The 24630-nt window shown below is 46.1% G+C and overlaps 1 protein-coding gene across 5 annotated transcripts in view; it reads left to right on the forward strand.

Moving 5' to 3' along the window:
- Positions 1-396: 396 nt before the first annotated feature.
- The window catches only part of DNMBP (dynamin binding protein), a 120181-nt gene continuing 95947 nt past the window's right edge, over positions 397-24630 (forward strand). The window contains exons 1-2 of one of the 5 annotated variants that reach the window (XM_073552788.1): positions 423-472; positions 622-696. In XM_073552788.1, the coding sequence (XP_073408889.1) occupies positions 427-472; positions 622-696 (121 nt within the window). In that variant the 5' untranslated portion in view covers positions 423-426. Of the gene's footprint in view, positions 473-621; positions 697-1316; positions 1338-2581; positions 2730-6104; positions 6159-24630 lie in introns of those variants that run through there. The other 4 variants (XM_073552792.1, XM_073552790.1, XM_073552789.1 and 1 more) reach the window with 4 other exon arrangements.

A 24630-nucleotide genomic window follows, 5' to 3' on the forward strand; every position in this document is an offset into this window, starting at 1 on the left:
AAACGCGTTGTGGTTTAAACCCATCTCTTGTCTGAGTCTCTTTCCTGCGCTCCTAAGACCGTTTTCATTTTCTCATTCTTCAGACCAGTGACTGAGCTGGTCCTATTGTTGCCCTCTGAGAATAAGAATGATGATATCCGTTTGATGTCAGGTGGGGGAGTGTTTTGTATCCGACATAAGCAATGACTCTTAATTACCTGTTTTGATAACATACCATGATTGCTGTATGTACAGGATGTTCAGTTTTTCCTTCGATAATGTTTAGTGTTCTTGGCTCCATCCAGTGGCCAATGTTATAACTGCATGTTATTATGCATTCTACTTCCTGATTCATTCCCTCCAATTCCCAATGTATCCTGGGTAAGTTACAAGGCATCATGGTCTTATACAGCCCCCTTTCTCTGTCCAGTCTGCCAAGCCTTCTTCATGTGGACATCTCATTTTTCTACCTCCCCTTGTGTCAGCTTCGTCGGTGAGTAACCACGCTCCCACATCTAATCCCTGTCTCAGATCACCCTTAGTCAGCTCCCCCCTGGTTAGCTGTTAGCGCAGGTAATCTGTAATGTATGTATGTATTTTATGTAGCCATACTGATTGTTTGTATTATGTGCTTATTTGTAGTTTCACCGTGCATCTATATACCATCGCGTTCAATAAAACACGGATTCAACCTACAGTCTTCTTATTGGACCCCCGGTATAGCAGTTTAGCTACCCGTATAAGCTATATGAACTCCGTGCATTTAGCTGAGAACGGAATAATGAGTTTCACTTTTTGTATTGAATAACTGAAATAAATTCACTTTTTGGTGATATTCTAATTTAGTGAGAAGCGCTTGTAGTTGATATAATCTTGTCTGCCCAAAGGCACCACTAGAGGGAGCTTAGTGAATACTGCATAGAAAAATTATGTTCTTATGCTCCCCCTAGTGGAGGTTGTAAAAATGGGAACATTTTATTATTTAAATGGGTTGTCCCAACTTTTGCATCTTTTGGGGACAAATTATTTATTTGCTTTTACTTAAATGCATGTTTTGGGAGCTAAAAATCATTTTTTGCTGTTTCATTAAAAATTTTCAGGACCTAAGGGATAACGTTTCTCATTGTGGAGACTGACATGCCAAAGTGAGGAGACTTTAAAGCCTTGCAATGCTCCTCTGGTAAATATGCAAATTGTCTCTTCAAAGAGGAAGAGGACTAGAACTCTATAGCGCCACCTAATGGAAGCAGCGATCCTAAAAGTCAATATTAACCATCTAACTCAGGTTAAATGCCAAAACCAAAATCTCAATTTGCAGACGCTGTGTTTCGGAGTAATGCCCCTCGTCAGTTCAAAGGGTGAGTGAGAGGCATCTGACCAGGATCCAAGGGGTAACGTTTCTCCTTGTGGACACTGACATGGTAAACCACCGTGCCATAGCAGAAGTATCTAGATAATGGCACTTAGGCTGTGTTCACACACAGCTTTTTTTTAGCGGTTTTCCCAATAAAACCCGCTAAAAATAAGCTTCCCATTAATTTCAATGCATTTTGCACTTTTTGTGCATATTGATGCGTTTTTTACCGCCAAAAAAAAAACGCAGCATGCTCATTAGTTTCGCGGATTTTTCCACGTTTCTGGCTATTTCTATGCGTCTTGAAAACGCGCGGAAAAAAATGCATAAAAACCGCACATTTTTGCGCGGAAAACGCGCAGAAAAAAACGCGCGGTTTCTGGGAAGGGAGTCAGGTTTTCCAGCAGAAATTTTCTGCCATGTGTGCACTTAGCCTCTTACACAGCATCCATCCATGTGTAAGGCAGGTTTATGGGGGAAGCTTAGTTATTCCTGGCCGACCCCTCCAGCGACCTTTGGCATCTGCTGGGGCAGTGTACTGTTTAAAGGCTCATTCACACGTCAGTATTTGGTCAGTATTCTGCATCAGTGTTTGTATGCCAAACCAGGAATGGAACTTACCGAGAAAAAAATATAGTTGAAAGACTGACTCCTGTTCTTTATTTTGGAGACACTCCTGGTTTTGGCATACAAATAAATACTGATCAAAAATACTGATGTGTGAAAGAGGCCTAATGTAGACTCTAGCTGCTGCGGAACATCTTTTTTTTTTTTTTCTCTTTTTTTGTTAAGAGGAGCAGATTCCTTCAATACCATTACTTGTTTTAATAATGCCTCCTACATACGAAAAAGAGGTTCTGCAGAATCTGCTAGAGGTGAGCGACTAATAATAATTGTACATAACGTCGCGCCGAGCGTACAGTTCAGAAGAGGCGCTGCGGATATTAGCACGGAGATGGTATTACATCTGGCGGTCACGGACTATCGATGTGGCCACCGGACCAGGATCCTGCGAATCGATTCACTCGTCTCTAGAAAATGGACTGCAAATTTGTATAAAAAAAAAAAATAAAAAAAATGCACTTCTAAAAGAGGTTATGCAGCAGCAGGGCTTTTTTATTATACTCGTGTTAAAAGAAAAAAAAAAAGAACATGGACGGATATATATATGTATTTTTTTAAGTTTCCAAATGTTCTGGCCTGTCCAGGAATGTGTGGAGGGTTGTCAGGGCTGGAGCAGGCGGCCGGGGGGCGGAGGAGCCGCAGTGGGAGGGGGGCAGTCTCATGACTCTCTCAGGGCGGGGATCATTCTGGCCAGAATCACTTGTTGGAGCCTCCACTGAGGAAAGAAAGTGACAGGCTGCCCCGGGAAAGACGTGCTGCCAGCGGTGAGCAGGTAGGAAGACCCCCAGAAAGGCCGGAGAGGGGAGACGGGCCTGGGGGCAGGGAGGAGGAAGACCTGGCAAGTGGCAAACATTAACTCCTCAGCAAGGTGGAGGAGGCACAGACAGGCTGCCAGTGTGCAGGGAGCTACAGATGCAGCAGAGCTGAGTTTGTCATTTAATACTTGAATTTGTCAGCTTTTCCACAGCGGCAGTGTTGTGTGAATATCTGCAGTCCTATGTAAAAACACAAAAATACACGCCGGCACAAGCGGTCGCATCAAATGAGCCAACTCGGCACTGCTACATTTGTATTCTAGAGATGGCAGAGACTGGTGATTATAAGGTGTAGTGTCCCCCAGCCGGGAGAGATGTCATACTGGATTAGGGTATGTGCACACGTTGTCGATTCTGCTACGGATTTTGCTGAAGCCACAGGTAAAATGACCTGCGTTTTACCTGCGGATTTAGTGCAGATTTTCTGCAGATTTGGCCTGCGTTTTTAGGCTGTGTGCACACGCAGATTTGCAGCGGATTTTACCGCGCAGAAACGCTGCATATCCGCATTGTGATGTACAGTAGCCTTAAAATCAATTAAAAAAAAAAAAAACGCTGTGCAGACGCTGCGGATTTTTCCGTGCGGTTTTCCTGCGGTACAAAATCCGCAGCATGTTACTTCTTTTGTGCGGTTTTCCATCTCCCCTGTCACCAAATCCGCAGGGGGAAAACCGCGATGGAAAACCGCACAAAAACCGCAGGAAAAATGGAAGCAATCCGCAGGTAATTTGACCTGCGGATTTCTTCCATTCTGCGCGGAAAAATCCGCAGGGCTAAAAAGTCCGTCTGCACTCAGCCTCACACCTGCGGAATCCTATAATGGAATGGGTGTAAAAACGCTGCGGATTCTGCACAAAGAATTGACATCCTGCGGAAAATAAACTGCTGCAAATCTGCGCAGAAAAATCCGCAGCATGTGCACAGAGGTTTTTATTTTCCATTGAATATAATGGTACTGTACACCGCAGCAGAATCCGCAACGTGTGCACATACCCACAGTATTACTCTGCTTAAAATTAAAAGTATTTCCATAGATTTTTCTGGCTAACACGATACCACAATATGATTTTTTTTTTTTTATTGTACAGCTTCTATTACTGTCATTATTAGTCTTATTATTATCAATATTTTCAGCCTCGTCACTACTATCTTGTTATTTATTACTATCATTCTTGGCCTCCATTTACACATCTGTTTCCATTTTTACATGGGTGTGAAATGGACCATTTTCCTTCTCCTGTGTCGTCTGTTTTGCACTTTTTTTTTTTTTTTTTTTTTTTTTTTAAACTGTAAAGGTAAGTTCTCACAAAGGTGTTGTTGTTTTTTTTTTTTGTTTTTTTTCAGCTTTTTTTTCTGCAGCAGAAGCTGCTGAAAAAAAAGCATGTTTTCCTTGTTTTTGTGCATTTTTTGCTGCGGTTTTGGCACGCTAGATTGGTCTCTTGTGCTTGCTAATAAAGTTTAGTGTTGAAAAAAAATCCTATTCCATAGAATCAGGTTTTGGCATAAAAAGCGCAGCAAAGCCTGATACCTGTGTTTTCAGTGTTTTTTCACCACCCGTTCAAGTCAATGGTTGAAAATGCTGAAAGAAGTGACACGCTCTATGTCCAAAATACTGATGATAAAAGAACCAAGGTGTGTGCAGGAGATTTCTGAAATCCCATAGGTTTTGCTGGTACTGTCAAAAGCAGCTGAAAATTAGCATAAAAAGCAGCAAAAACAGCCAGTGTGAACTTAGCCTTAAATAGGTGAACTTTCTAAACTTTTATTTCTCTGACTCTCGGCAATGGATCAATTAAAAAGGATGAAGCGCGGACGGATAAAATGTAGTAAAATGAATCCTTCATTTCCCACAAATTTTTTGTAAAGGATGCCCGTAGATTTATAATGTCTGAGTACGGTCTGCAGAACTGATAATAGGGTGTGCTCTGAGTCTCACGGATCTGTTCTTAAGGGCTCATTCACACATCCGATTGTCACATACGAGCGCCATCCATGGTTTTCACAGCACTCGCACCGATGATATTTTATAGGACCATTCACGTGTGTGAATTTTTACTTTTATTTTTTGTGGGCTGAGTGGTCCTCGGAAAACTGCGGAGACGTGTCCAGTTTTGATCTGAGGATCAAAATTGACAAATCAATGGGTCTGTGAAAAATGTGGACTGCACTCCGATGACATCAGGGACTGTCAGAAAGGAGAAGGTGGGGAAACTTTATTTATTTTTTATTTCTTTATTGATGACACTTGGACCAAAGTCTGATCAGAATAATCGGGCCATTTTTCTTGTAGGTGTGAATGAGTCCTAATACTGACCTGTGTATGGATCAATGAAACAGACGACACCCAAATAACCTATCGCTTCTATCTTGCTTACTTCTACTATACTCATTATTTTTGTTGTTCTTATTTTCTGTCCATATGTTGTCCGTGTGCCGATAGGATCGCACGCCAGCGTGCCGACCAGTGCAAGTGGCTGGGGCAGTGTACATGAGCCTGATATATATGGCTGATGGTCCACATGTAGAAAAGATGCCGCATGCACAACTTTGATCCTTTTTTCAGATGAGTTTGTTTTTTTGGACTTCTGCATAGTTATTTTTTAATTCTTGATGAATAAAACTGGATTTCAAAAATATAAACATGGGTGACAATGCGGATAAAAAAATCATTCTTATTTTTTAATTATTTTTTTAATGGATGATTTTTCATACAACCTTTTACCCTTTGGGGTCCAGGTACTTAGACTTTAGATGCAGTGGACCGGCTGTATACTACACCGCTGCGTAGCTTAGATGCAGTGAGTTCCGGCCACTTCGTGTTCCCAGATTGGCAGGTTCCTATGTAAGGAGGGTTATTGCTACCTTGCTCTATGCCGCTTTAAGCCGGCAAGATCGCTGGATCCTACCAACCTCTATCCCCCTGTGCTGCAGAGGTAACGCTGTCTCTGCTAGCAGCCTGGAAGAACGCACAGTTTGGACCAGTGGCGCCACCACTAGTTCGATCTGTCAATCTTCAGGAGCGCACTGACACTGCAAAGCAGAAAGTCGGGGGGGACTGGGAGCGGTGCACTCTGGATGAAAAGTTTAGACAGCTCATTTAAATCCCATACACAATGCTGGAACTGTAAAAGTCAGTAGTCAGATCGTACGACAAGGAGATTGCGTCGTACTGGAGCCGGCCTGGGCCACGGGCTTGGACTGGTCACAACTACTTGTCCACGATTGCAACTCAAGAATACGTGACCGCCAATATGACTTGTTAGATTCTCTAGGAAACGAAATTATGCAACCTAAGTTTCATCTTGTGACCAATTACATCATGTGCCTTGCAGGATATGGACACCTATAGCAGACAAAAAGCAGGACAGGAGTGACCCATAGAGCAAGTATGTTGTAAATGAGAATTTGATAACAGCAATAGCTTAAGTGCTCACTTATAAATATATATAATTTTTTTTAATTAAAGGGGTTGGTCACCACTTTAGCGGCCCCTTCTTAAATGCAATAGAGCCCCGTGTAAGCTAAAACCACTATATACTCACCTTGGTATTGTATGTGCCAACACTTGCATTACATTATTTCTTGTGAACGCTGCAGTCTATCACCTGGATGGAGGGAAGTGTAAGCGCTGCAGCCCATCAGTAGCCATAGCTGTGCTCATGTAACATGATGAGCGATGGTGGACACCGCGCCGGTCCGGAAGAGAAGTATACAATGATTTTTATTTTGCGTGGTTGCCTTAAAGAAGGGGTTGTCCAAGTAGTGAACAATCCCTTTAAGGGGAAGGTTTGTTACAGTAGTGTAGACAATGGCTCATTACATTAGCAGCACAATATTTTCTCCTGTTCTTTGCAACAATGTATCAGTGGTGTCTCCGTCTGCAGCGCAGATACCAGAGATGCAAAGTTCTCATGATGTTTCCACTTATTCATGGGAGACCGTGATCCCTGGAATAAGACCCCGATCTCGGCCGTCACATGGAGCTTCTTGGGAGGGAGGTTGAGACAAAACCACAGAAGGATGCTGCATGCAAACCCTAAAAATATGCGATTCCCGAGGGAGGTTCACAGGGGCTGTAACTTTACACCGATGACAAATCGGCAGCAAACGTATTATTATATTTGGAGTTTTATGCAGAATTACTGCACAAACCATCCCATGGAGCCACAGAAGAATAAAACCATTAATAAGTGTCTCAAGATCATAAATGTTAAAATTGCAAAGTTCTAGGGAAAAAACGAGCAACTTTGCATTTTGCTTATTAAATATCTTCTCCATTCTCAAGAATGGTCTGATATTAAATATTATTTAGCACTCCTAGCCTAGGTTACCGGCCACCTATGCCGTCCATCTCCCATGCAAGCTGTTTTCTGTGTGTCTGGCTGGATCCCCCGATGCTGCAGAATCGGAGCTGCCTCTTGATGCCGCATCAGAGAGCTACAGCCATGCCACTGGTCCAAACTGTCAATCATCAGGAGCATCCACCTCCTTGCAAGCAGGGAGCTGAGAGGCTGGGGAGCAGTGCGCTCCTGAAGATCGACATTGAGACAATCCCTTTAATATAAAACCGCGGTATGGCCAAATATTCAAGTGCACCTTCCCACTTAATTGTTTTCCATCTATCTCTGCCCTTCTTTGGTTCTATAAAGCCAGAGCTGTCAATCAAGATAGTGAAGATAGAGGGAAAACAAGTAGGTGGGAAGGTGGACTTAAAGATTTGACCACGCAGAAGGTGCACCTGTACTTGGTTTGAACATTCTGTGCTGACAGTTTCCCTTTAATTACATTTCACAAAGTTTTAGTCTGTAGCCTTCATTTTTTCATTTATTTTCAGATTCCTTATTTGCATTTTGGAGCCTGATCCAAGTTGGAGATTTCGAGATTTCACTTGTGAGAGTGTCTCTCCCAGTAATGCAGGCTGGGTGAGAGCTCAGTGTGTATTAAGGGTGCTGCTGTCTTCATTAGTTCATTTCAGCACAGCTTCTAATCTATTCTGCCCTTATTTCCTTTGTGTGCTTCTTAAGACTATACATCCTTTCTCCCCTCTCAACAGAGGGAAAATGGGTATAGATCTCTACGGTCTCCAACATGGAGTTGAAACGGTGGGGGGAGCCTTCAGAACCAGGAGTTGTGATGAATTTGTTGCATTTTTGCAGAGCACTCATATAGATAAAGGACTTGCACTTGGCAGCAACAAAATAGTAGAAAAATGGCAATGAAGGTTATTTAGAAATTGGCGAAAGAATCAATTCTGTGTGACGGGTACTTAGTACTGTCCCGATACAGTATCATGTTATCGGCAGAACATGTCTTGTTCATACCAGGTGATGCACCAATGCTGATGACCTTATTTTTTATATTTTTGCTGGAATGTTTACACCTGTGAGCAATGAGCAGCAAGCAATATTATTAATGAATAATAAAGTTCATGGTCTCTGCATCATCTATGCTAACTTATGAATCTTTAGATATTCAGAGGGAGGACTGGTGCGCTTTTCTGGTGGACCCCCACAGGATGGGTGCCCATGGAGGTGTCAGTACATATGTCGCGCCCCTGAGGGTCCATTTACCACAGGGGTACTGCACCTCAGCCAGACGTGTGGTAACCCACTCTTGGGTAAGGAGTGGGTACTACCCAGTACCCACACACTAACCCCCAGCGCAACACTTCTCTAGGCCAGGGAGGAACTAGGTAGAGGGTGTGGGTGGAGGAAGTGCATAGAGTAGGAGGAGTCAGGAGGAGAAGGGCGTTGGTGGAAGGGACTGAAGGAGTGAGGAGCTCGTCCCAGGACTGGAGAGTAGAGTGGAGTGAAGAAAGGGTCCTAGGGGCCAGGGAAGTGAAGAATCCACCATCCACCTGTGGCGTCCGAATCCACACTGACCGTAGTCGGGTGGAGGGACCAGGCTGCAGTGGGTGACCGGCCCCCAGACTAGTGGAGAGACAGTAAGACTCAGCTAAAAAAAGGGAGGCTGGAGTATCTGTACGTGCGACAGCCAAATCCACACACATTCACTGAAAAGGCAGCCACATAGGGTCAAGGGGACCAAGAGATCGTTGCCCGACAGGATCTGAGGCTGCTGGCTTGGGACACTGTGTGTGAGGCGCAGGGCAGGAGAGGCGGGAGCCAGCGCAGTGAGACGACCAGAGAAGGAACATAAGAAGGAGGTTCTGGTAAAGTGTACCCCAAATTACCCGAGAGCTGGCTGCACCACCAACCCAGAGGACACAGCACCCCGGCTGGGGATTGTAACTTGAAAGACCGTGAGTAAAAGTGTGAAGACTGCACCCCACTGTGTCATCTGCCCTGCAATACAACCATCTCCATCACCTTTAACTCTATGACTGCCCTGGGGCCTAGCTCTATCCGTGGAAAGCTGATCATCTCTGCTGTGTCACCAACCGCCCCAGTGGATCTGAATCGCAGCGTCGGCCATCTTCTTATTGCCGAACACCACGGGTGGCGTCACAACTTTTCCCCATCTTTGTTTCATTGCACGCCCAGGGCCACGGACCAGGTCATTGCTGCTGTGACATCCCCTGTAGAACTGACCGGCCCGGTACCGAGTACCCCCCGGCCCTATCGGGCCTTGCTCAAAGACCACCAGCTAGATTGTGTCAGCTTTTCTTACTGGAGAAATATTGTATCACTGTACACACAGTGGATTTTCTGTAAGTGACATTCATGACCGTCTCTCTTGTCCTTGCCCATATTCTACAGGAAAAAAACAAATATTGATGCCTACGTACCCCTCCTCTGCTTATCCTGGATATGGGATTTTGGCCTTAGAGATTTTTCCCATTATCAACATTTTTGTGATAAGTGGGGTCTGACCATTGGCGTCCCAATGTCCTATAGTGCATGATATGCGCCCATGGGGGAGGTCGTGTCCATGTGTGACCATTGCTCTATTTTACCATTCTTACTGGGAACACTGGACCCCAACTGGTCCTACTAATATCACGTATCCTGGCCGATCTCTCTACGTGGCCTTACTGATGTTCATCCGGCCGTTGTGGAGGACGGCCACATCCTTGTGTTATGGGAGTTGGTCGATTGTTTTACTAGAAGAGACGGTAGGATTTACCGGAGTGTTAATGCACCCGGGATTACGGCCACCAGGGATTTTCGGCAGCACGGGTCCCATCCTTGTGACGTGACTCTAGGAATTGTAATGATGATCGACAGTGACATATTTCATAATCGGATGATCGCTCAGGTTTCTTCCGCCTTCCCTGGAGAAGGTATTAAGCCATCTAGGTGCTTCAGTGCTTGCTCCTCACCGCTCGCTGCGACTTGTGTATTAAAATAGACCGGCACATGTCTGATCCTATCTGCAAGATAATCTGCCTCGTTCCAGGAGGGCTGGAGAATGGCTGCGTCATTGTTTTCCGTCTTGTGATGTCCAGGTTAGGAAGCCCTGTTTTCATACTTCCTATTAAGAAAATGAGGCTTAATATATGGGGGATCCTCAAGTGTGTGCCCACTTTCCACATTTCTGGCAGAGTCCATAGGACTGGCCTCGGAATGGGGAATCAAATTTTGGGATGTCCAGTATGCTCTCGGGGAGACATCCTTATGCCATAATGAGGAATAATATACAAAGTGTTGGTCTTTAAGAGACCGTCCCTTTAAGGCCGTGAACTGTAATGAAGCCTAGTGCTACATGGATCAGTGGTAAGGATGAGAAAATCATGTTTTGTTTTTCTGTTTCTTTATTGCTTTTGGAGAAGATTGGCTCCATTGTTAAGCTGCAGTTCTAGCCTTGTATAATATGATCCATCTTGGGAGTCTGGCTCTGTTCCTATGATCGCTCTTGAGGACGGCCGCACTGACTTGTTGGGTGACTGCAGCAGTAGGTTTTCACATTAGTCATTGATTATTATGCAAATATGTCTAATTATCTGGTGTTATCTGTCACAATTCTAGTTACACCTGTGAATTGGCTTATTATGTATTTCCTACGTTGCATCATTGGATTATTAAGCAATATTCCTTTAACCCCTGAACACAATCAGCTGTCTCTTCTGAGACCCCCATACACACAGGAACGATCGCATCTGCTCAGAGCCCCTGTGTTGTCAGGCTCCTTGGGTGGGAGATTATCTCACAGAGAACAAAAGTATCAGCTGGATCCTTCTCTTCCTTGACAGGATGTGGGGTGAGCAGGAGACCCCTATACACTGCTAGATCCTTCTCTTCCCCCGACAGATGGTGCAGGTGGAAGACCCTCATACACTGCTGAATCCTTCTCTCCTACAGTTGATGGGTGGGAGGCCCGTATACACTGCTGGATCCTTATCTTCCCCAATAGATGATGTCAAGTGGGTGGGTGGCCATTATACAATGCTGAATCCTCTCCAGCCAGATGATGTGGGGAGGGTGGGAGGCCCCTATACACTGCTGAATCCTTCTATCCCCTGATAGATGATGTGGGGAGGGTGGTAGGCACCTATACACTGCTGAATTTTTCTCTCGCCTGACAAATGATGTGGGGAGGGCGGGAGGCCCCAATACACTGCTGGATGCTTCTCTCCCCTGGCAATGATGTGGGGAGGGCGGGAGGCCCCAATACACTGCTGGATGCTTCTCTCCCCTGGCAATGATGTGGGGAGGGTGGGAGGCCCCTATACACTGCTGGATGTGGGGAGGGTGGGAGGCCCCTATACACTGCTGGATGTGGGGAGGGTGGGAAGCCCCTATACACTGCTGGATGCTTCTCTCCCCTGGCAGATGATGTGGGGAGGGTGGGAGGCCCCAATACACTGCTGAATTTTGGGAGGGTGGGAGGCCCCAATACACTGCTGAATTTTGGGAGGGTGGGAGGCCCCAATACACTGCTGAATTTTGGGAGGGTGGGAGGCCCCTATACACTGCTGAATTTTGGGAGGGTGGGAGGCCCCTATACACTGCTGAATTTTGGGAGGGTGGGAGGCCCCTATACACTGCTGAATTTTGGGAGGGTGGGAGGCCCCTATACACTGCTGAATTTTGGGAGGGTGGGAGGCCCCTATACACTGCTGAATTTTGGGAGGGTGGGAGGCCCCTATACACTGCTGAATTTTGGGAGGGTGGGAGGCCCCTATACACTGCTGAATTTTGGGAGGGTGGGAGGCCCCTATACACTGCTGAATTTTGGGAGGGTGGGAGGCCCCTATACACTGCTGAATTTTGGGAGGGTGGGAGGCCCCTATACACTGCTGAATTTTGGGAGGGTGGGAGGCCCCTATACACTGCTGAATTTTGGGAGGGTGGGAGGCCCCTATACACTGCTGAATTTTGGGAGGGTGGGAGGCCCCTATACACTGCTGAATTTTGGGAGGGTGGGAGGCCCCTATACACTGCTGAATTTTGGGAGGGTGGGAGGCCCCTATACACTGCTGAATTTTGGGAGGGTGGGAGGCCCCTATACACTGCTGAATTTTGGGAGGGTGGGAGGCCCCTATACACTGCTGAATTTTGGGAGGGTGGGAGGCCCCTATACACTGCTGAATTTTGGGAGGGTGGGAGGCCCCTATACACTGCTGAATTTTGGGAGGGTGGGAGGCCCCTATACACTGCTGAATTTTGGGAGGGTGGGAGGCCCCTATACACTGCTGAATTTTGGGAGGGTGGGAGGCCCCTATACACTGCTGAATTTTGGGAGGGTGGGAGGCCCCTATACACTGCTGAATTTTGGGAGGGTGGGAGGCCCCTATACACTGCTGAATTTTGGGAGGGTGGGAGGCCCCTATACACTGCTGAATTTTGGGAGGGTGGGAGGCCCCTATACACTGCTGAATTTTGGGAGGGTGGGAGGCCCCTATACACTGCTGAATTTTGGGAGGGTGGGAGGCCCCTATACACTGCTGAATTTTGGGAGGGTGGGAGGCCCCTATACACTGCTGAATTTTGGGAGGGTGGGAGGCCCCTATACACTGCTGAATTTTGGGAGGGTGGGAGGCCCCTATACACTGCTGAATTTTGGGAGGGTGGGAGGCCCCTATACACTGCTGAATTTTGGGAGGGTGGGAGGCCCCTATACACTGCTGAATTTTGGGAGGGTGGGAGGCCCCTATACACTGCTGAATTTTGGGAGGGTGGGAGGCCCCTATACACTGCTGAATTTTGGGAGGGTGGGAGGCCCCTATACACTGCTGAATTTTGGGAGGGTGGGAGGCCCCTATACACTGCTGAATTTTTGGAGGGTGGGAGGCCCCTATACACTGCTGAATTTTTGGAGGGTGGGAGGCCCCTATACACTGCTGAATTTTGGGAGGGTGGGAGGCCCCTATACACTGCTGAATTTTGGGAGGGTGGGAGGCCCCTATACACTGCTGAATTTTGGGAGGGTGGGAGGCCCCTATACACTGCTGAATTTTGGGAGGGTGGGAGGCCCCTATACACTGCTGAATTTTGGGAGGGTGGGAGGCCCCTATACACTGCTGAATTTTGGGAGGGTGGGAGGCCCCTATACACTGCAGAATTTTGGGAGGGTGGGAGGCCCCTATACACTGCTGAATTTTGGGAGGGTGGGAGGCCCCTATACACTGCTGAATTTTGGGAGGGTGGGAGGCCCCTATACACTGCTGAATTTTGGGAGGGTGGGAGGCCCCTATACACTGCTGAATTTTTGGAGGGTGGGAGGCCCCTATACACTGCTGAATTTTTGGAGGGTGGGAGGCCCCTATACACTGCTGAATTTTGGGAGGGTGGGAGGCCCCTATACACTGCTGAATTTTGGGAGGGTGGGAGGCCCCTATACACTGCTGAATTTTGGGAGGGTGGGAGGCCCCTATACACTGCTGAATTTTGGGAGGGTGGGAGGCCCCTATACACTGCTGAATTTTGGGAGGGTGGGAGGCCCCTATACACTGCTGAATTTTGGGAGGGTGGGAGGCCCCTATACACTGCTGAATTTTGGGAGGGTGGGAGGCCCCTATACACTGCTGAATTTTGGGAGGGTGGGAGGCCCCTATACACTGCTGAATTTTGGGAGGGTGGGAGGCCCCTATACACTGCTGAATTTTGGGAGGGTGGGAGGCCCCTATACACTGCTGAATTTTGGGAGGGTGGGAGGCCCCTATACACTGCTGAATTTTGGGAGGGTGGGAGGCCCCTATACACTGCTGAATTTTGGGAGGGTGGGAGGCCCCTATACACTGCTGAATTTTGGGAGGGTGGGAGGCCCCTATACACTGCTGAATTTTGGGAGGGTGGGAGGCCCCTATACACTGCTGAATTTTGGGAGGGTGGGAGGCCCCTATACACTGCTGAATTTTGGGAGGGTGGGAGGCCCCTATACACTGCTGAATTTTGGGAGGGTGGGAGGCCCCTATACACTGCTGAATTTTGGGAGGGTGGGAGGCCCCTATACACTGCTGAATTTTGGGAGGGTGGGAGGCCCCTATACACTGCTGAATTTTGGGAGGGTGGGAGGCCCCTATACACTGCTGAATTTTGGGAGGGTGGGAGGCCCCTATACACTGCTGAATTTTGGGAGGGTGGGAGGCCCCTATACACTGCTGAATTTTGGGAGGGTGGGAGGCCCCTATACACTGCTGAATTTTGGGAGGGTGGGAGGCCCCTATACACTGCTGAATTTTGGGAGGGTGGGAGGCCCCTATACACTGCTGAATTTTGGGAGGGTGGGAGGCCCCTATACACTGCTGAATTTTGGGAGGGTGGGAGGCCCCTATACACTGCTGAATTTTGGGAGGGTGGGAGGCCCCTATACACTGCTGAGTTTTTGGAGGGTGGGAGGCCCCTATACACTGCTGAGTTTTTGGAGGGTGGGAGGCCCCTATACACTGCTGAGTTTTTGGAGGGTGGGAGGCCCCTATACACTGCTGAGTTTTTGGAGGGTGGGAGGCCCCTATACACTGCTGAGTTTTTGGAGGGTGGGAGGCCCCTATACACTGCTGAGTTTTTGGAGGGTGGGAGGCCCCTATACACTGCTGAGTTTTTGGAGGGTGGGAGGCCCCTATACACTTCTGGATACTTCTCTCTCCCCGACAGATGATGTGAAGTGGGTAGTAGGGAGGCCCCTATACACTTCTGGATACTTCTCTCTCCCCGACAGATGATGTGAAGTGGGTAGTAGGGAGGCCCCTATACACTTCTGGATACTTCTCTCTCCCCGACAGATGATGTGAAGTGGGTAGTAGGGAGGCCCATATACACTTCTGGATACTTCTCTCTCCCCGATAAGATTATGTGGAGTGGGCCAGAGGCCCCTCATACACTCCTTATTCTGCGAACTTTAGTCTAATGTGTATGGGTTTTTTTTTTTTTAGCTTGGGCCACCCTCCTCTCCAGTCCATTAAACCCCACGATCAACCAGAAAAAAAATCTTTCCCCAGGGTCCGGTCTCTTCTATGTGAATGGATCACTGGCCCATTTACTGTGGTCACATTACTTATATGCACCAGCACCACCGCTCCATTCACATGGGGGACCCCTATCCTTATTACTGCTGGGAACCCACTGATCGCACATTTATCTCCTATTTTGTGGATAACTGATGAATGTTATTAATAAGATCCATTTTAATATTCATTATAAAAATCTAAAAACGAAAACCCTGCGTGTCCTTTGTGTGATCATCCCTCTGGGTTACTATTATTTTCCTAACTGATCTTATCATCTAGTCATCTGTTTTGATTAATAAATTCTCTACAGGGGGATCATTATTATTATTTTAAACAGCGCCACCCTTGACTATGGGCTTTGTCTGGTATTGCAGCTCAGCACACTCCATCTTAAAAGGAAGGTTGGCAACTTTTACTCATACGCCAGTGACGAGCAGAGGGTCAGTTGAGAAGTCACAGATGGGAATGTGGAGTTGGCGTTTTGTACGGCTGTGACACGTCCCCTGTGTCCTTTGTACGTCGGGATGGTCGTCATCATTGTATCCCAGGCTGAAGAGGAGGTTCCGGGTCTTTAACATTTCATGAGTCGTCTGTAAAATGTAGCATCGTTGTAGATGGTAAGCCGCGCTCCTACGACATTCGCGAGCTCCATTGTACGACGCGCTGCCCACCGCTGCTAGTAACGGCTGCAGCCATAAATCGGCCTTTGTCACTGGGGTTCAGGCACTATTCACTGCTGAGGCCATGTGGGTTTTATTATAAGCGTATTCTGGTGTTCATTGACTGGGAAGAAGGTCCTGACATTTCATACAAGTGATGTGGGATACATCAATGATATTTGTGTCCCTGACAAATTCTGTCTGTAACCTCATACGTTATGATTATGGGGGCAGCGATTTGGCCTGAGCGTCAGGTAACCGCATCTAGAGAGATGCTACATGGACCCTAGACAGGTTCTGACTTAACTGCTGGGTTTTCTAGGTGTGTGCTGTGATCTGAGGTCATTGCAGGGAGGAGAAGGTGAGCTGTGACATCTATTGTGAATGGTGGATCCTGTATTATCTACTGTATATAGAGCTGTTATTGAGCATTGTACAGGAGGAGGTGAGCTGTGACCTCACCTATTGTGAGCGCTGGATCCTGTGTTATCTACTGTATATAGAGGTGTCATCAGTCATTGTACAGGAGGAGGAGGTGAGCTGTGTCATTGCCTACTGTGAATGGTGAATCCTGTTATCTACTGTATATACAGGTGTTATCAGTCTTTACACAGGAGGAAGAGGTGAGCTGTGACCTCACCTAGTGTGAATGGTGGATCCTGTGTTATCTACTGTATATAGAGGTGTCATCAGTCATTGTACAGGAGGAGGTGAGCTGTGACATCACCTATTGTGAATGTTGGATCCTGTGTTGTCTACTGTATATAGAGGTGTTATCAAGCATTGTACAGGAGGAGGAGGTGAGCTGTGACATCAGCTACTGTGAATGGTGAATCCTGTTTTATCTACTCTATATACAGGTGTTATCAGTCTTTACACAGGAGGAGGAGTTGAGCTGTGACATCACCTATTGTGAATGATGGATCCTGTGTTATGTACTGTACATAGAGGTGTTATCAATCATTGTACAGGAGGAAGAGGTGAGCTGTGATATCACCTATTGTGAATGGTGGACCCTGTGGTAGCTACTATAAAGGTGTTCCTTTCCTTTGTAATCATGACTGTGAGGATAGTGAGACAGCTGAAAAGTCTTCTGCACCGAACAAGAAGTGAGTCTAGTGTTAGGTTCAGTGGTCAATGTGTAAGATTTTAGTGTATTTGTTTTGTGTAGATAATGTTTTGATTTAAACAGCGGGTCTTTTTCTGATGACACATTCCCCTCCTAAGATATTTGCACATTATGTCTTTTAGATGTGTGTGAACCCGGCCACGTTTTTCTGTCTTTTGTCCTGTAGTGTCTTTATTCTTTTTACACTTTTCTGCTCATTTCCTGATCTTTTTGTGATGTCTTTGGCCGCTGACGTGAATTTTTTTTTCATTTGTACTATATAAACTAGTTGGCCGCTTTGTAGATTGCTCAGGTCACTTTCTATCCGCTTTGCATCTTTGGAAACCGAAAACATTTAAAAGAAGTTCAAAAACCTGAACGTGTGCACAGCGAGCGAGCAGATTTCACATCTTCATTATTTTTATTATTTTAGTACACTGCGTGCAGAATTATTACGCAAGTTGTATTTGAGAGGATTCTTTTTATTATTGAACAACTATGTTCTCAATCAACCCAAAAGACTCATAAATATCAAAGCTTAACCCCTTAACGACCAGGGGTATTTTTGGTTTTACATTTTCATTTTTCCCTCCCCTTCTTTCCAGAGCCATAACTTTTTTATTTTTCCGTTTATATGGCCATGTGAGGGCTTATTTTTTGCGGAACGAGTTGTACTTTTAAATGACATCATTGGTTGTACCATATCGTGTACTCGAAAACGGGAAAAAAATTCCAAGTGCGGTGAAATTGCAAAAAAGTGCAATCCCACACTTGTTTTTTGCTTGGCTTTTTTGTTAGGTTCACTAGATGCTAAATCTGACCTGCCATTTTGATTCTCCAGGTCATTACGAGTTCATAGACATCAAACATGTCTATGTCCTCTTTTATCTAAGTGGTGAAAAAAAATTCCAAAGTTTGCTAAAAAAAAAAAAAATATTTGCGCAATTTTCCAAGACCCGTAGCGTTGCCATTTTTCATGATCTGGGGTCGGGTGGGGGCTTATTTTTTCCGTGCCGGGCTGACGTTTTTAATGATACCACTTTTGTTCAGATACTTTCTTTTGATCGCCCGTTATTGCATTTTAATGCGATGTCTTGGTGACCAAAAAAACGTAATTCTGGCGTTTTGAATTTTTTTCTCGCTACGCCGTTTAGCGATCGGGTTAATGCTTTTTTTTTATTGATAGATCGGGCGATTCTGAACGCGGCGATACCTAATATGTGTATGTGGGATTTTTTTTTTTTTACTGTTTTAATTTGATTGGGGCGAAAGGGGGTGATTTGAACTTTTAGGTTTTTTTTTAATTTTTTTTTTATTTTTAAACTTTTTTTTTTTTTTTTTTACTTTTGGCATGCTTCAATAGCCTACATAGGAGGCTAGAAGCTTGCGCAACCCGATCGGCTCTGCTTCATATGGGCGATGAGCAGATCGCCCATATGTAGCAGATTTACTGCTGTGCTTTCAGCGCCAACCAACGGGTGGCGCTGAAAGCCATATGCCTGGAACAACCATAGAGGTCTCATAGAGACCTCTGGTTGTCCAGGCAACATGACGCCGACCCCCGATCACGTGACGGGGGTCGGCGATGAGGTCATTTCCGACCCGGCGGCCGGAAATGCTATTTAAATGCCCGCTGTCAGCTTTGACAGCGGCATTTAACTAGTTAATAGGCGCGGGCGGACGGCGATTCCGCTCGCGCCTATTGCGGGCACATGTCAGCTGTTCATAACAGCTGACATGTCCCGGCTTTGATGCAGGCTCGGCGCCGGAGCCCTCATCAAAGCAGGGGAAATGTCTGATGACGGACTGTGTCCGTCGTTGGACATTAAGGGGTTAATATTTTTGGAAGTTGGAGTGGGGGTTTTTTTAGATTTGGCTATCTTAGGAGGATATGTGTTTTTTCAGGTAACTTACTGTGCAGAATTATTAGGCAACTTAATAAAAAACAAATATATTGTTTATTTTCACCAGGTAAACCAATATAACACAAAATTTAGAAATAAACATTTCTGAAATTCAAAAACAAACAAAAAAAAAATCAGTGACCAATATAGCCACCTTTCTTTACGATGACACTCGCCTTCCTTCCATCCATAGATTCTGTCAGTTGCTTGATCTGTTTACGATCAACATTGCGTGCCGCAGCCACCACAGCCTCCCTGACACTGTTCGGAGAGGTGTACTGTTTTCCCTCCCTGTAGATCTCACATTTTATGAGGGACTACAGGTTCTCTATGAGGTTCAGATCAGGTGAACAAGGGGGCCATGTCATTATTTTTTCTTCTTGTAGACCTTTACTGGCCAGCCACGCTGTGGAGTATTTGGATGCATGTGATGGAGCATTGTCCTGCATGAAAATCATGTTTTTCTTGAACGATACCGACTTCTTCCTGTACCACTGCTTGAAGAAGGTGTCTTCCAGAAACTGCCAGTAGGTCTGGGAATTGCGCTTCACTCCATCCTCAACCCGAAAAGGTCCCACAAGTTCATCTTTGATGATACTGTGGTACTTGCAGGTACGCAGGATGCAGTGACGAGTCGCGACTCATGAGACAACCTGGTGCTTTCTAAAATAACTTTTATAAGACTGAGGGAACTTTCTTCAGTCTTGGCTTGAACACGAAAAGGGGGTAACACGTGTTGCCCTCGCAGGGGCTCTAGACAAGCAAACACCGATGAGTAGAACACGACTACTTCCAGCAATAGCCGGTCACTATAGGGCCGCGGTTTGGCCGACTACAGGTCCTTAATGGAAAAATCAACTTAGCTGCTGTCCAGACGTCCCTCGCCGTTCGGGTTGGTGGTCTTTCGGCGTAGTAGTTGCTGGGCCCAGTTGCTGAGGCGTTGATGGAGTCTTCGCGCCCTCCGGTGCGCTGGCGACACTGGAGCCCCACAGGGCCCGGCGAAGACCTTGGACGGGTGGGCTGCAAGCCCCGGACTGGGGCCAGCGGCAGCGATGTGCGGTGGCTGATGACAGGCCACTTGCGCAGCTAACGGCTGCGACAGGGAGTCCGCGGTCAGCAGAGGCCCCTGCTGCAGGCCGGAGTGGGAAGGTGGTGGCCGCCGATGGCACGGTACTTGCCACGGGCGAGAATGGGGCGGCTGCGGGTTGCGAGGAAAAGGCCGCAGCCACAGGCTGAGGATAGGCCGCAGCCGCTGGCTGAGAGGAGGCGACAGCGGCCGCGGCTTGAACTGGGGTGCAGTTGCCGCGGGCTGGAGCAGGGCAGCAAGTCTCGGACGATCTCCTTGGTACCGTCCCTCTGGAGTCCTCAGTGAGCGTCCTCCCTCACACTGGTAAGTCGCTCCCATGCTCTCCGGCAGTCTGTCCCAGTCTGCTGACTCATCGTCTGGGGAATTCCTCACCTCCTTTATACTGGTCCCTCCCCCAGCCCATCTGTCTGTCAGGATGGTCCGTCCCCGAATTCTGTCCCCCGGGAACAGTTTCCCCCGAAACCCAGATGACGGCTCCTTTGGTTCCGGCCCGGACACTCGAGGGGGGCCGTTCCTCCCACAAAACCAGCCCATACCAGTACCCCACCTCCACCTTGCTGACGTCTGAGTTGGAGTGGAGCTCTTTACTGATCCAGCCTCGGGCCCATCCATCTGGCCCATCAAGAGTCGCTCTCATTTCATCAGTCCATAAAACCTTAGAAAAATCAGTCTTAAGATATTTCTTGGCCCAGTCTTGACGTTTTATCTTATGTTTCTTGTTGAAAGGTGGTCGTTTTCCAGCCATCCTTACCTTGGCCATGTCCCTGAGTATGGCACACCTTGTGCTTTTTGATACTCCAGTAACGTTGCAGCTCTGAAATATGGCAAATGGCATCTTGGCAGCTTCACGCTTGATTTTCCTCAATTCATGAGCAGTTATTTTGCGCCTTTTTTTTTATCAACACGCTTCTTGCGACCCTGTTGGATATTTACTATGAAACACTTGATTGTTCGGTGATCACACTTCAAAAGTTTGGAAACTACAAGACTGCTGCATCCTTCTGCAAGACATCTCACAATTTTTCGTCAAATCTCTCTTCTGACCCATTTTGCCAAAGGAAAGGAAGTTACCTAATAATTAAGCACACCTTATATAGGGTGTTGATGTCATTAGACCACACCCCTACTCATTACAGAGATGCAAATTGCCTGATTTACATAATTGGCAGGTGGCTTTCAAGCCTATACAGCTTGCAGTAGGACAACATGTATAAAAAGGATGATGTGATCAAAACACTCATTTTCCTAATAATTCTGCACACAGTGTACTTCTCCCGTGAGTGCCGGATTATTGGACCTATTAAGCCCGGCACTTGATTTAGCCCTATAGATCTCGGACTAATTATGTAGGGATTATAGGGAATGGCCATTTATGCAATTTACTGCACGTGAGCTTAGCGCACATGTACTGCGTCGCCCATTCCAGGATGAAGCAATTTTTCGAATTTACGTTACAATAGTAATACATTTTTTTCAGCATATAAACATCCATTAATTACCAAGTCACTTCTTATTTCAGGAGCGTAATCCTAATATTTGTGGCAGGGCTGTAATGCTTCGCTGATGACTGGCTCCATATGAGTGAGTTTTACTTTGTATCCTCATGTTTTCCTTGGGAACATCTGTTACTCTGCAGATTTCTTCCAAACCACCGTCCTTTGTAGTATCACGTGATGTAGCAGACAGAGTAACCCTTTAAAGTAATATGGTTTAATCAAGTCTTTTGTTAAAGGGCAACTCCATTCCAAAAATGTTAATCCCTGCACAGATACGTATCCCCACCCATAGGGGGCATTATATAGTAGTAGTTAGCTTTGGTGTAGTTAGTATCCTTGGCTTTGTCGGTGCAGAAGGTAAATGATGGGTAAAGTGACAACCACTTCTCTGATCCTAAAATATGGTCTCAGTAGTTGTCACTTCCAATCCATTCATGGTGGATTACTCAGCAGGGGGCAGTAGAGAGCACAGAAGAAAGCGACATTCAGGGCAAAAAGACTCAGAAATATTTGTTCTTTTTTGTTTGTTAAAACAGATGCATTATTCTGTTTATTTGCTTCCTGTGAGCAACTTTATAAATGGTCTTCATTAAAAATGTTCTACAATTTTGCTGCTGCTGCAAAGTGACTGTAAGTCTAGCTGAGTAACATGCAAGAAATGTTACAAATCTCAGAGTTCCTTCTTAGTTCTACGCTCTCTGCTCTCCTAATCCCTTCTCAGTGTTGGAGAAAGCAGCCGGGTAGGTGTTGTACACAAATACTCAGTGTTGAGGGGAGAAAGCATCTAGAGAAGCGCAGAAAAAAAAAGCAGGCTATTGAACAGATGGAAAGCACATGGAGAGGAAATTGCAGGATAGAAGCTGTGCTGATATATTAGCTGCTGAAGACCTCAGAATCCTGGATACACATAGACCTCACATCCAACCTGTATTACTGTGAGAGATGCTCTTGGGGTGCAGTCAGATGGCCATAGTTTTCCCCCATTTGCTTCCACTTTGCTCGGACAGTTGAATGCAGCACATTTTCTGTAAAAAAAAAAAAAAAAAAAAAAAAGCTGAATTTTACTCCTTGTGGGAACATGGTCTTATTACCACTAAATATCCCCTGATCTGTCCCCCCAGATAGAGACAACAGCTTTGTCTGCTAGCTGCTGATCTTTCCTGCTCTATGGGCGTAAAACCAGTCACTTTAGCTTCTTAAGCCCATCATTTGTGGTATTGGAGGTGGCTGATAACTTGTCTGGAAGCGCTTTGTCATCTTCGCAAATCAGCGCCACACACATCCTCTGGTTGTGTCTGGTATTGCAGCTCAACTCTAATTCAATTAGCTACAATTCCATACACAACCCATACGTGTGTGTGTGTGTGTGTGTGTGTGTGTGTGTGTGTGTGTGTGTGTGTGTGTGTCACTGGTTTTGGAGAAAACTGACCTGTTTTCTAATCCTTTAGAACCTTTGAAATTTTGTTTAGATTGATCTGTGTAATGTCTCTGGCTTGCCACATTATATGGCAGTAATCTTGTTCTCTACATAGCTACTGTTTTATTGTTATCAGACAGTCTCTGAGATAGTTGACTTTATGGTCTGGCAATCAACTACCTGACTGGTCATCAAAAAAAACCCATATATATTAGATGGAGGTCCGGTAATATCACAATGGGGGCAGGCTTTGCAGTTTTGAGAATCTCTCCCCCCATGTGCTCACCCACCTATCCACTCTCTCTTTCCCCATGTGCTGACTTTTCCCGTCTGTGCTCTCTTCTTTGACCTGTCTACCCCATGTGCTATCCCCCTTGTCTGCTGTCTCTCTCCTTCCTGTGCTGTGTTCTCCCCTCATGTGCTGTCCCGATTGAGCTGTCTCCCCCCTGTTCTCTGTGTCTCTTTCACCCCTGTGTCTGACCGTGTACAGAGCATACCACAGCTCCTGGGCAGGGGAGGAAGCAAAAGACAATACTGACATTACAGCAGGGGATCGCAGAGGATACATTTTGTGAGGTAAAAGATTGTTTAAAAACAGTCAGTGAAATATTTTACCTCACAAAATGAGTCCTCTGTGATCCCCTGCTGTAATGTCAGTATTGTCTTTTGCTTCCTCCCCTGACCAGGAGATGTGGTATGTTCTGTACACGGTCAGACACAGACAATTTTTAAAATGAACTTTAGTTCGTGGGAAAACCCCTTTAATGTGACCGGCTTCCTCTGCCTGTAGACACGTCGCGCATCTGCCGCAGGGATCAGCCGAATGATTCACACGGAATTCACGCAGGCGCAGTGCGACGGTATTCCAATGGTGGTACCGCGCAAGAGACTGCGTGACAGTGATGCATACAGAGTATAGAGTGTGTGTGGTGCGACGGTGTTCCGCTGGTGGTACCGCGCAATAGGTTAGTACCAGCAGCAGTTTCCATATTGAGACACCCATCACTTGGATGTCCCAATATGGCGGTCGGTAAACTTCCTCTGCTTGGAATTCTGGGATACGGTGACATCTGGACAGAACAGGAAATGAAAACATTACAAGGCAATAATAAAAATAGATAGGTGGCGATCTTGCCTGTGTAGCCTGCAGGGGGAACATGATGTGCTCCACCAGAGTTTTCAGGTCTCTCAGGTAGTCACGCTCGGTCTGTAACAGTTCCTCAATCACCTTAGACCTCTTCTCCAGCATCCTTGTCTCAGAGTTCTCAGCGGTAGATGCAGCATATATATATGTGTGTGTGTGTGTGTGTGTATATATGTGTGTATGTGTATATGTGTGTGTATGTATATATATGTATATATATATATATATATATATATATATATATATATATATATAAATTTTATTAGATATTTCATGTTTTTTTGAATTGGGGTAATACCTCATACCATAAATTATGTATGATGGCAGGAAGAAAATGTGTCTCTGCACATACCAACTACGTAGGTTTCTACCGTCATTCGCCTACAGGTTCGACCATGAGTTGGGAATCGTGTGTGTGGTCAAAAGCTGAGTATTTTCATGGCAGAAAAATCTACCATGTAGCACTAGAAGGAAACGTAAAGTCCAGGATTTATGAAGTCTAATGCTTTGTACACGAGTCTTGATGATTTGTTGACCACACTCTGCTAAGCTTCGCCAACTTTTGCAAAAGTTGGAGGAACTTTTCCAGTTTGGCGTAAAATGAGGCTTTTTTTTTTACAAAAAACGTTGCAACATTTCAAACAGTTTTAAAGCAGAAAACTGGCGGAGACTTCTTGATTAATAGAGGCCAACA

The sequence above is a fragment of the Dendrobates tinctorius genome, unplaced genomic scaffold (genome assembly GCF_039654945.1).
Source record: "Dendrobates tinctorius isolate UK_male_01 unplaced genomic scaffold, ASM3965494v1 ptg000196l, whole genome shotgun sequence".
In the NCBI taxonomy this organism is placed as follows: Eukaryota; Metazoa; Chordata; class Amphibia; order Anura; family Dendrobatidae; genus Dendrobates; species Dendrobates tinctorius.